This window comes from Mesocricetus auratus, unplaced genomic scaffold (assembly GCF_017639785.1).
Source record: "Mesocricetus auratus isolate SY011 unplaced genomic scaffold, BCM_Maur_2.0 contig_7593_pilon_obj, whole genome shotgun sequence".
Lineage (NCBI taxonomy): Eukaryota > Metazoa > Chordata > Mammalia > Rodentia > Cricetidae > Mesocricetus > Mesocricetus auratus.
The window spans coordinates 24130-37728 of record NW_024433674.1 but is presented as its reverse complement, the minus strand read 5'-3'; the positions used below and the strand labels follow the sequence as shown (position 1 = coordinate 37728).

At 42.6% G+C, this 13599-nt stretch overlaps 1 protein-coding gene across 1 annotated transcript; it reads right to left on the bottom strand.

The window, feature by feature from the left end:
• Nucleotides 1-1458: 1458 nt before the first annotated feature.
• On the bottom strand, nt 1459-11727 carry LOC101830942 (extracellular calcium-sensing receptor-like; the record flags this gene model as incomplete). The annotated part of the gene is made up of 5 exons (XM_040741185.1): nt 11519-11727; nt 7752-8043; nt 5087-5884; nt 2828-3037; nt 1459-1582 (listed from the first exon to the last, which is right to left on the bottom strand). Coding segments are annotated over exons 1-5 (1633 nt in total), but the record flags the coding sequence as incomplete, so codon positions are not given.
• Nucleotides 11728-13599: the final 1872 nt, after the last annotated feature.

The following is a 13599-nucleotide window of genomic DNA, read 5'->3' as shown; positions in this document are numbered from 1 at the left end:
AGTCAGAATATGGCATCAGATCCCCTGAAACTGGAAGTCAGATGGCTGTGAGCTGCCAAGTGGGTATTGCTCGCTGCTGAGTCACCTGTCTCTGCCCTCTTAACCTTAGTTTTTGAGGCAGGATCTCTCACTGAACCTGGGGATCACTGAAGTCATGACACTGACCGGCCACAATCCCAAATCATCCTCCTGTTCGCCTACCTCCTGAGGGCTGGGACTAAAGGAATGTGCGACTATACCTGGTCTCCTGTGTGAGTTGATAATGCTCCATTTCTTCCCAATACTATCAGTAAATGATCATATTAGCAAATGTTTTAGACGGAGTTGTGAAACCAAAATTTCTTTTGTGAAGTCCTACCCCTGTACGTGGAGCGGTATTTTGCTGTAAGTAAACTGGAGATGGTGAAATGAAGGCTAGACACTAGTTCCAACAGAGCTGCTATCGAAATAAGAAGACAGGTTTGGAGCTGGGTGTGACTTTTATCTCAGCACTTGAGAGGCAGAGGCAGGTATATTTCCATCACGTCAGGGTCAAATTGGTCAATGGAGTGAGTTCCAAGCCAGCCAGGGCTACACAGTGAGATGTGTTCAAAGTCAAATAACAATCTGCCAATCAGTCTATGAATCATAAACAAGCTTATAAACACACACACACACACACACACACACACACACGTCACAATGAGGGTACTCAGAAGCAAGATGATTCTCCCAGTGCAAGAGGGAGGCTTCAGACAAAACCAACCATGATGAAAATTTGTCTTTGTGTTTCCTCCTTTCAGAATAATACAGAACTGAGTTCTATAGCTAAACAGTGGTAAATGGGGTGGTCTCATGCCATTCATCCTCTATGATGAATAGCACAAATACAGAGGAAGAAAGAAAGAAAGACCCATCACTCAGGAGCAGGATCAGAGACAGGTTCCTGCACATATCTGCAGCAGCAAAGCATTTTTAAAAGCAACAATAAGACTAGGGTTCTGGCTGAAGTTCCACAGGAAAGCAAAGACTGCACCAAATCTCAGTGGATGGTTGTGGAGGTTTCACTGACAATGACCCCATAACCTCATGCATTGTGATTGATTAGTTGCTAGTTGATGAATTGTTGGGGCTGTATCGAGGGGTATAGAATTGATGGATGAGGAGTGTCAATGAGGGTGTCACACACAAGGCTCACTCTTCATCTCTCTACCTGCCTGCTGCCTGTGGATCAGAATTTGACATCTCAGCAACTGCTTTACAGCCATGCCTGTCTGTCTGATGCCATGCTTCTGCCATGGTGGTCATGGACTTACCCTCTAAAACTGTAAGGAAGCCCCAGTTGCATGCTTTTCTGTTAGAAGATGTCTTGGTCATGGTGTCTCTTCACCGCAGGAGAACAGTAACAGAGACAATGGACAAATGCTGTAGGCTCACAGTGTCCTGTTGACCTCAGATGAAAGCTCCACTAGCCCTTACCTTTTTGGTCTGTAAACTGTCCCTCGGGGCAAGGACTGCAATCAAAACAGCACTGGGGGGCTCCCAGCCTAGGCACTTGGCTGAACCCTGGAAGGCAGCTTTCACTGCACACAGAGGGGGGCACCTAGTAACAGAGAGCATAGTGTCACTGGTGACTCTCCAGGGACACAGGTGCTTGACCTCACCCTGAGAACCAAATCAGGAGAGTTTCCTCTCAGCCTACTAGAAAACATGTCTATCCCAGCAGATGCTGAGTGAAGAGGTACCTTTGAGTGTAAGAGAGAAAGGGCTACATCTGACTAGTATGGATAAGGGATTCAAAAACATGAATAAACAGTTTGATGTATTGGCTTTCCAGACTCTCTGGGGCTCATACATCAACAATTATATTTATGGGGGCAGGAGAGTTGACTCGGTGGTTAAAAGTACAAGCTGTTCTTCCAGAAGAGCAGGGATCAATTCACAGATCTGTATAGCAGCCACTCTGTAAGTCCAGTTCCAGAAAAATCTAATGGCCTCTTCTGGCATCTACAGGCACCAGGCACACACATACATACATGAATATGTATGCAGGGAAACATCCACATATGCAAAATAAAAGGGAAAGTATCATATTAGCAAACGTTACCCAAGTCTCTAGCCTGGGCAAGATTTCCTTGATGTTCATGGCTTTCTCTTTTCCTCAGGAGCTCCCAGCAGCCAATGGATGCTTGCTAACATCCATGCCTAACTCAGGAGACATGGCTGTCTCTCTTCCTTTTCTCCATCTCCCTTTGTGAAGCTGTTGAGGTTTACAATTTAACTGGCCAGATATTTTTTAACTTAAACTCTAATAATAAAGTATCCTTGAACTTCATTAAGAGCAAAATTGTAAGTACTGATGCCTTCAACATACACAAACACACACACACACACACACACACACACAAATGGAGGACAGATGTGTTACTGTGACTGGCCAATAGCTAAGCACATTAGTTAGAATTTCTGGGAGAAGGGACTAACTTGGGGTTGGAATTGAGCAACAAGGCAAGATGGCCAATGAGACACTGAGGAAGTCAAACATACATGATGAATGATAGTATTCTGGAGATACACAGTTTGGTTCTCATGGTTGCAGACCAAACACCTTAACCACTGAGAAATCTCCCAATACTCAGCTTTTATATTCTCATTTTTTGCTGGTAAACCAATAACGTTAAGAGAAAGAACTCTTAATCGGTAAACAGCATCACCAGTTATAACTGAATAGGCTAATCCAGAGTGCATTAACTTCATACACAGGTAGCAATGAGGACCCTGGAGTTGGAATTCGCTTGTCAATTTAACACACTAAGACAAGAGTCATCTCTGCATTCAGGCAACTCACTTGAAGATCCTCCTTCAAATGGACCATCATTTTGTTGCCCAAATAGACTTGAGGGTCTACCACGCCTACATGAGCCAAGTTGAATATACCCTCAGGGGTCTTCTGCCCTTGGAAAATGTCAAATATTGATACCAAATCTCCATTGGCATCAAACATAATCTTGTTTCCATCTGGAGTCTTGAAGTGCACCTTCCTGAGAGCATGAAGAAGCTGAGAAAGGAAAAGAGAAATTGTATATGAGAAAGGAAGAGATCAGGGTCAAAAATGAAACATATCATTTGCCTATGCAATTATACATAGAAAAGTCAACCAAAGAGTGGCACCTTAAGTCATAAGGGAGATAAAGGACCTGTGTTATGTTCAGAGACTCACAAATATGATTAGCTTTGATAAATTAATAATTCATAACACTTAATCAAGATCATTTCAAACCAAATACTACTCTCTACTCTCTCTCTCTCTCTCTCTCTCTCTCTCTCTCTGTGTGTGTGTGTGTGTGTGTGTGTGTGTGTGTGTGTGTGTGTGTGTGTGTGTACAGCTCATTCATGTTGTGGAAACCAGGGAACAATGCTCAGGAAGGTTATCTCCTTGTGCTGACATGAGAGACTAAGGAATCCAATTTATGCTTGGGGACAAGTGGCTTTACCCACTGAGACTTCTCAACAGCCTTAAAATTAAGCCCAAAAGCATGACAATGTGATTCCTGCACCAGGATCGTATTTGGTCTTGTACTACTGTCTTCAGTCTTCCCATCACATTTAGTAGACTCCAAACCAGAGCAAGACTTGCATAGACTGGTCCCATCTCGCCTATGCCTACACTGCCCAATCACTCCAACCAGTCTCTCACAATTCATCAGTCCCATCCATGTGGCTCTGCCATTTGTCTCCATTGCACAATCTGGAAACATGTTGTCCCTGCCATCCACAATGCTAACACTTCTTCCCATGATAAGACATCTCATCCTCTTGTCTGGAACTTAGACATTTCCACACATGTAGAACTTTTGCAGCTTTTCACTTCCCTTAAACCACTCCTCACTCCATCTACTTTTTACCATCTTCATAGAGTGCATACACAGTTATCACCACAATCATAACTCTTTTGTGCTGTGTAGTCCCGGTTGGAATTCAATTGAGGATTCAGTGGCCTCGACCTCTTGTGTGCTAGCATGATGGACCTACGGCACATGTAATTGTAATCTGTCCCTCTCAGCAAAAAAAAAAGCCAGCAACCATCAATGGGCATCTGGTTCACAAACACATGTACATTCACCATGCACACACTAGAAACTCAAATCATCTCAGCGAAGATGATGAAAACAAAACCCCTTCTTGGTTACCAATCTTACTAGTCACCTCATCGGTGAATAACATTTCTTCCAAGGATCCACTTATGTATATGGGACTAGGCTAGCCTGAAAATGTCTGAGAAGATAGACAGAAAGACAGACAGACAGACAGGAAGGCAGGAGCAGACAGACAGGCTATACAGAAGAAGAACAAAATGTATTATATATGTATATGAATTTATCAGCAATTATTCTGTTAAAGCATAAGTAAGAACTTGCCATGAAAGTTTGAGGATTAGACTTAAAATACCCTGAGCCACCTAAATTTTAGGTGGATTTGGCAGCACATCTGTAATTACAGTAAGTGTTTGGAGACAAGAGGTGCCCACAGTAAGCTGGCTACAAAGACCAGCCATAACAATGACTTCTGGGGTGTCAGACCTGCCTCCAAAGGATAAGGCAGAAGAGTGAAAGAAAGGTTTCTCACATCACCCTAAGACCTTCCCAAATATACACACACATGAGTGCACACTCCACCACATGTGCCTGCATGTTCACACCCATGAGCCCATAGACATGCTCCACACACCAAAAAACGGATGAATTAATACGCAACACTTGATATCTCCTTCAAATTCTGATTTGCAGCATGCCTATACTAAAAGAGCAACCATTGTTAATCAAGGCTCAAAGCACGACACTAAAATAAATCAATTTACTGTTAGGAGAAATATTAATTTTACTAGGTATCCTGTATTTCTTAACTCAGGCAATGCACAGGGGCTGGACTCATCTGAACACACTCACAGCATGGTCTACTTGTCCACTGTTCCTTCTAAGATGCATCCCAGTTACAAGTATGAGACATACTTGCTGAAGGAAACAGTTTCACTCCACAGTTCATTCAGAACCAAAGTCCTCTTCCCCATCCATCCCTGAGTCACACACAACACACATGCCCCTCTCACCTGCCAGGGATGGAAGTCTTGAGAGTCTGTACCTTTCCCATGCTGGTGCTCAACATCTATCATGTCCTGCAGGGCATGGGCAATGCTGTAGACACCTGTGTAAGCAGCATCCATCTTACTAAATTCTTGGAAAGGGTACAGCTGGTTTTTCAGACTCTCATTCCCCGAGCACAATTGGACACCCTCACTCACTGTGCTGCTCTGGTGAGACCATACACAATCAAAGGTGAACTCCCAGAACTTCTTTATGAACATGTCCTCTGGGGTCTGGCTGGGGCGCAGGTCGGCAAGGAACTCGGGGAAACCAATTGCCCTGCTGCTGTGAAAAAGAAGGCCAAATGTGCCATGCAGTACCTGGGAAACATCTGGAATGGTCAGGGCGAGGGCCATGTGCACAGTGTCCTTACTGACCCAGACTTGGCCTGAGACACGGATGCCCTGTAAGCCATACAAGATGAGCTGGAAATTAGAATTGCTTAGGAAAACTAGAACAACCTTGGCTGTGTATTTCTGCATCTTCTGGACAATCTCTTCAATTTTTTCCAAGGACTCATGGGAAGGGACATGGAGTGTGGATTCAATACACACACCAGCTGGGCTCAACTCCTGATTGGCCAGAGAACTGGCCTGCTGCCCAAAGTCATCATCATGGGCCAGAATGATCACCCAGGACCACTGAAAGTGAATTATCAACTGAGTCACTGCACGACAAGCCTTCAGGTCACTAGTCAGGGTCCGCAGGAAAGATGGGAACTGGTTCTTGTCACTGAGGATGGGTAGTGAGGATCCATAACTGACCTGTCAGGGAAGAGACAGGAAATACAAGAGTGGATGAAATTGGAGCTTTACATGTGGGCTGATGGTCTGGATCCAATGTGGGAAGGAGGGGAGTAGAGACATGGCTCTGCAGTTAAAAGACATTGTTGGTATTATAGAGGACACACGTTTGATTACCAGGATCAACATCAGGATCTGCACATCTGCCTGTTACACTAGCTCAAGAAATCAGATACCCTTTCCTGGCTGTGTACAGGATCTCTTCATGGACTCAACACACACACACACACACACACACACACACACACACACACACACACGAATATATATTAAATTTTAAAACATAAACAATGTTCAGGAAAAGACTTGAACATCTTGCCTTAAAATTGTGCCAGTTCTGAAAGATTCTCTGTGCCCTCACTCCCAGAAACAGCCCTGTGGCTTCTGGAATGAAACCTAGAACCAGTTTACCTGTTCTTCTTTCAGAATGGGAGGTGAGTAAGAGACCTGGCTGTCAATGAATGAGGCAGAAGAGTGAAGGTAAGATTTCCCACATCATCCTCAGACACTTCCAAGTATATACACATGAGTGTACACCCACCACATACACCTGCATACAGACACACATTTGATCCCATAGACGTGAACCACACACGTATGTCCTCCACCTGACCTCTAATATTTCATTCCTGCACCTTGGCTAGACCTGATCCCACTCTCTTGTTTTCACACAGCTGTTATTTTTTAAAGTGTGTGTGTGTGTGTGTGTGTGTGTGTGTGTGTGTAGATCAGAAGACAAATTACAAATTTCTGGAGGTCTTTTTTAGGTAGGAATGCTCAGATGTTATACCAATGGGCTTGACAGGAATGTCTTTTCCCAGGAGGATGAAAATGTTCTCAGATCTACTTGGGGTATCATGCTAAGATAAACGCCACTAAAATGTTCTCCTTAGATGGATAAATTCTCCTCAAGTCACCTCTTAAAATTATGAACTGAAGAGATGATTGTCATATATGGTCACCCTTGTGGAAATGACACTGATGCCTGGGTTAGGGAATAGCCTTGGGGTAGATGGGAGCAAATGGCAAGATCCATTTACCTAGATTCAAATTCCAAATATGCACACCCAGGCAAAGTTCTGATAAGTCGGGTCAGTTCGTTTGTTTGTTTGTTTTTCCTCCTCTGTGAGCTGCAAAGTTGTCTCCTCAGGTAAAGGTGTTTGCCACCAAACCTGAAAACCTGAGTTTAATCCCCCAAATTCAACATAGAAGAAAATAACTAAAAGACCAAAATTTGTCTTCTGATAACCACATGAACAACGTTGCACTGGTTTTGAGTGATTACATGAAAAATCAAACACACAAGCACACACATATAGATGTATAGATATGATAAGAAGCTGAAGAGTTGGAGCAGTGGTTAACAGTATTAGCTACTATTTTTAGAGGACCTGGGTTCAAATGCCAGCACCATTGTGGCAGTGACAAAAAATCTGGACCTCCAGTCCTAGGGAATCCAATGCCCTCTTTTGAATGTCTGTGGACACTTGGTGTGTGTGTGTGTGTGTGTGTGTGTTTTAATTTTACATATGTGCATTGATATATATGGAACATAAACATAAACATTAATAAAAATAAGTAACCCTAGAAAAAATTAATTGTTAAAATAATAAGAAAATTTTCCAGTTATCTCATCATAGAAAATTATGACAGTTCTGTACAACATATTTGCACATGGAGAAGAAGTATGTTGGACCTGGAGAACCTTTGCAAGGAGACTGTCTCCACAGTTGAGCTGCTCACGACTGTGACCATCACCATCATTGTCACAATCATCATTAAGTAACTGCACCTCATTTATGAATGAAGAAAGCTTGGAGCAACTTACCTGGGGAAACCTGTACAGACCCAGAAGTCTGGCCATGGAGACAGACAGGGCTGACCTTGTGTCCCCAATGATGGCAGCTTGAGGAGAGCCATGCTGGCAGGTGAAGTTGGGGATAGGCTCCTCCTGCCTCGTAAGAAAGCTCAGAGTCTCATGGACGGCTCCATGGACTGAATCCCCAGAGTTTCGAATGGAGAAGCCCAAGGTCAAATTGGGCAGCAGGTCAGCACTCCTATTAATCTCCTGGATGGCAAAGACAAAACTCTGGGCCACCCGGTATCCCCAGTTGTAAACACTGAGGTAGAGAAAAGCCGACATTATTATTCATGATGGGGTAAATGGAATGAGAATAAACACAGTGACTCAAGGGATATAAGGAAAAACATGCATCTCCACAAATACTTGCACACAGATGTGCACAGGAACACAGTTCAGAATACTCAAAGGAGAACCAGAGGAAATGTAAAGACAGTAACCAGATGGGATGGTTTCAGAAGACAGGAGGGATAATTGAAGATCTATTGAACAACCTGGGTAGCAATGTACAAGAGTTTAATCCCAGAACACAAGAAACAAGATAGTTGGATGTTAATGAGATGGAGACCATCATTAATTTCAAAGACAAGCACAGGAATCCAGAGCTACACAGAAATACTCTCTCTCTAGAAAACAAAAATATCTATTGCATTGTACAGTTGGTTACGATTGATAGGAACTGACCTCTATTTCAGATGTGCGGAACCAAAAAGCCAGAAGACATGGAGTAGACATGTGAGATGTCTTCAAGACATGATGCACACATGTGAGCCTGACGACAGCCGATCCTGCATTGGAAAATTACTTGTGTGGCCCTAAACTTCTCTGTGGAACTAGTAGCCATTGATATATTTTGGGGAAAAGACACTTATTGTCTTCAATCATGTATCCAGCAGGTAAACCCACAAACTCCAGTGGACAGTTCCAAACCTGCATCCACACAGACTGCCCTTGTTAAAATCAGTGGCTTGTAGCTGGGCAGTGGTGACTCATAACTTTAATCCATGAACTGGGGAGGCAGAGACAGGCAGATGGTTTTTAATTTGAGGCTATCCTGAAATAAACAGTTCGTTCAAGAACTGCCAGTGCTACACAGAAAAACCTGTCTGAAAAAAATCAATGGCTAAAAAAACAAGAAGTCATGAATATGGAAAAGGGACCTGCAGAGAGGAGGAGGAGGGAATTACAGATGAGAAAGGAAGGAAAGGGAGGCAGAGGGGATGAAAACTGAAGGAAATGCACTATAGAAACAAGAAATCAATGAAGTACAAATGTAATAAAATTTTAAGGCAGATACAGGTAACTCAAAAAGTTCTCAATGGGTCACATTTATGCATTGATATATCTGTTTGCATATTTGTGCTTTAATAATAATTAAACCAGGAAAGGCCTTAAATTTGAGAGGGTGTGTCATATGAGAGATGTTGGAAGGAGTGGAGGGGGATGGATATATATAATATATATTCATGTGTGTATGTATATAGAGAGAAACCAGCCATAGATATATAGATATAGAGAGAGAGAGAGAGAGACAGAGAGAGAGAGAGAGAGACAGAGAGAGAGGGAGAGAGAGAGAGAGAGAGAGAGAGAGAGAGAGAGAGAGAGAGACAGAGAGAGAGAGAGAGAGAGAGACGGGGAGGGTGGCTCATGCAAAAAAAATCACTTTGTAACCCTGGCTGGCCTGGGAATCACAGAGATGCACCTGCCTCTGCTCTTTGAGTGCTGGGATTAAAAGAAAGTGGCACCACACACAGCTGATGTTGTTTGTGTTCATTAAATTGTTCTAAATTCTACCGTTGAGAATAGGTTTGTTTTGTTTTGAGGCAGAGCCTCCTTATTACTGAGCCTGACCTCACACTCATATATTCTCTAGAATGATGATGAATCTGTTCTTTAATGTATGGGTATGCATGCATGTATAAGCGATAAGTTGACTTCTAGTATTGTCCTCAAGCATACTTGTGTGGGTGCTGGGAGTGCTGTATTTATTTCTAGTGCTTCCCTTGGAGGGTAAAGGTTGATGGGTTTGTTGGTGAGCTTGAGTAATCACTCTATAGCGTATGTGTATAGTTACACACATCATTGTACCCAATACATTAATACAACCATTACTCATTGGCTTACAAATAATATGGGATACAGGTATGGCGGCACACAATTGTGATTCCAGGACTCAGGTTGTGGAAGCAGCATCTAACAGTACCTGTAAAGATTCTGGCATTATGCTGGCCTGCCCCTGTCACCTGTAAGAAGGCACTCAGGCAGTACCCTGGTCAGCCCACGGTTCCATGACCAGTCTGCTAGAAGGTGCAAAGGACCCCTTTAAAAGACAGACGGCTGCCCACTTAAGCTCTCTTTCCTTGTCTCTTCGCTGCTCCCTTTCCTGCTCCTCTCTTTCCTGTTTCTATCTTTAACTCTCTTTGCTGCTGTTCAACTGAAGGCAGACAGGACCTTTCCTGTATCACTATTATCTTCAGTCTTCTCTGTCTCTCTGTCTGTGATCTGTGTTTCTTTACCTTTTTCTCTTTCCATCCCCATCCCTCCCCTTTCTAATAAAACCTATCACGTAAACTCTGTCTGCCTGGAATCTTTGTCCCTCAGGCTCAGTCACCCTTGCCTGCCACGGAATCCGCAAGGTTCACTATGTTCTTTATTTGGAACAGTAAAGCAATCTCTTAAAAAACGGACAACATCAGTAAGACTCCAGTGTGGCCAATATAATGTCTCATGCTTATAATCCTGTGTTTGAGGGCTATTGTGAACCACACAAGGAATACTAGACTAGTATGACCACCAAGTGGGATAGTGTCTTTAAAAAGTAAATAAATGTAGTGGATGTTAAATATGAAAGTTGTGTAGTAAACATTTCTTGCATTTGTGGTTGAATACAAAATGATGGTAGTTACTTTAGAAAACACTATAAAAAAGTCTTTTTGACTCATATCTCATTATATACCCCATGCTTGCTTGAAACTAGTAATACTCCTGCCTCAGCTTCCTGAGTGCTAGAAGGATAGCCATGTGTCCTTTGCTCAAAGGAAATAAAGCTAACTACAAACATTTAAAACAAAATACAGTAATCAAAATGATTCTGTGGGAAACTACTGCATGTAACAGGATGCAGGGAAAACAGGAGCAAAAATATCCAAAAGCTGGATTGGGAATATGGCTCAGTGTGTAAACTTGATCTCCAGTACCTCATTAAAAAAACTCAGTGTGCTGATCCAGTTCGATTATCTCAGTGATTGAAAAGGTTTAAGCAGGAGGATAGGAAATCCAATGTCATCTTTGACTACATAGGACATTGGAAGCTACATGACTCTTAGAAAAATAACAGGCAAAAGGAATACAGTAAAGAGGAATCACAGAGGCTGGTAACTGATGAAAATGTATTGTTTACACATGAATTCATTTAACAAACACACCTGTCTAGACACAATTTTAAGAACCAAGGATATAGAAAAGAATCAAGACTACCAAACCTGACCAGAGGAAAACATACACTACAGTCTATTACATGAAGAGCCTATATTTTAAGTTTGCTAAAAACAAGACAGACAGACAGACAGAGTTGATGGAAAGGAAGAGCAACATAGCTACTTACACATATACACAGAGAAATTACAGTGCCCATCTAGTTGGGATTCTGAGAATCGAACCTTGTGAAAGATTCACACAACCATGAGAAACCACTGTGGGTATTCAGAGACCATTACCACACATCCAACACTTACCCTGAAGTACGCAGTCCTGCTGGTGGGACAGTGAAGATAGGAAGCATACTGTTAGAGAATGGAAAGATGGAGAAGCTGCCACCCAACACTACATCTCCAGGACGGTCAAAGCGGGGCCTCTGCCTTGGGAAAAGCCAAGCTCTTGGTCCACAAAGAGCAGACCCAGACAGACAGACAAGGACAACAGGAAGGAAGGTACACAGCCACATGCCTGATGCGGGCAAGAGAGCCAATGACAGCACAGCCCCATATGGGGCAATGGCTAGTAGTGAAGGGGGCTTTTATCTAGGAACTGCCCTTGATGAAGGACCTGAGGCTAAGATCACACTGGGAAAACTTCAAGAAAACAACGGGCAGGCTGTGGCCTGAATCTGGGTTATGAAGTATGGGAGGTGGGTGGCCACTAGATCCCAGAATCATTGAAAGTTTTATCTCCTTCTCCTGAGACTTCCCAGCTTCCTTAAACCCAAGATCACAACTCTGGGCATCATCTGCAGACTACAAGAAGTATGATAATGGATCTGATGGTCTCCTTGGGGAATTGCAAGCCCAGGAGCAACTGTACTTATGAAACTGTTTTGTAGAGAGAACCCTGGTAATTACAAGAAGCTTATAGACCAGGGGAAAATTATAACATTTTTAAGACACCTTTCACACTCTGTAGACCCAGCAGAGACCCTACATGTTTGGGAACTTTGTTGATCCTCCAATCCATGTTCTTGGTGACTTTTGCAGTTCCTTAAGGATTTCATGCAGAATTGGACAAACACACCACCAATAGCAGAAAACAATAAACATCTAAGTCTTTATAGAGTCATGAGTAAGCATCCCAGTTACTATATCTTTTTTCTATAATTTAAAAGAGAAGCCAAGGCTAGCAAAGTAGGTTTCAGGATTCAGGTCAATTCACTGAGAATAAAGCCTGATGACCTATGTGATCCCAAGAACAGACATGAAGTCAGAAGGAAAGAACCAACACTACAAAGTTTTCCTCTGATACCACTTTCAAGGCAACACACACACACACACACACACACACACATACACCACATTCACACACTGTGTACAAAATAGGTACATTCAAGTAAGAAGACAAATGCCATGTCAGTTATTTCAACAGATAAGAATAATTTTCTAACCCAACCATAATGGCTATATTGAAGCAAAAAGAGACAAAAGGAAGACGCAGCACCTTACCAAGTAAAGGAAGCCTGACAACCCTCATTAAATCACCATGTCCAACATCACTGGAAGAGAGACCCTCCTTCTGAAATGCTACCTCTGACCTACACATTGTGCTTTAGAACTGGCATGTACAAAAACATGGACAGACACATGCACACAACAATCTGTCAACCACCAAATGTATAAAATTAAAAACCAGCAATACTCCAGTTCACTGATACTTCAGCCAATACTTACTTAAATTATGTTTCAATACTTAGAGCTCTTCTTAGAAATCAGAATATAATGGAAGTTAACACTTCATGATTGATACATAACATTTTTAATATTACCATTATTGAGATATAATTCACAAAGTGTACAAATCATCCATTGACAGCAAACAACTTTGCAGGTATGATAGCGCACCTAAAATCCCACCACTCAGGAGGTAAAAGCAGGAGGATTGCTATAAGTCTGAAGCCAGTCTGCTTGGTATGGAATGAGCCTGTCTCCAATAAATAAAAGGAGATAACAGTGTGGTGGACATTAGCACGTTGGTGAAGTCTTACAACCATTACCAAATCATTTTCTTTATTATATTAAACAATTTGATTTTCAAATTGAATATCAATTAGAAACCAGGTTTATTCACATGTCAATCTCACATCCCTCACCCTTTCCCTCCCCTCCTTCCACCCCCACCCAGCACCCACCCAATACCCCCTCCTTTCCCCAGGGAGGGTGGGGTCTTCCATGGGGTGTCCATAGTCTGTCATTTCATCCAAATCATTTTCTTATTAAGCATGAGTGCAGTAGGGCACATGAATGCAGATGCACACAGAGGCCAGGGTGTTGGATCCCCTGGAGCAGGAATTACATGTGCCAGTGAGCTGCCTGACATGGGATCTGACAAC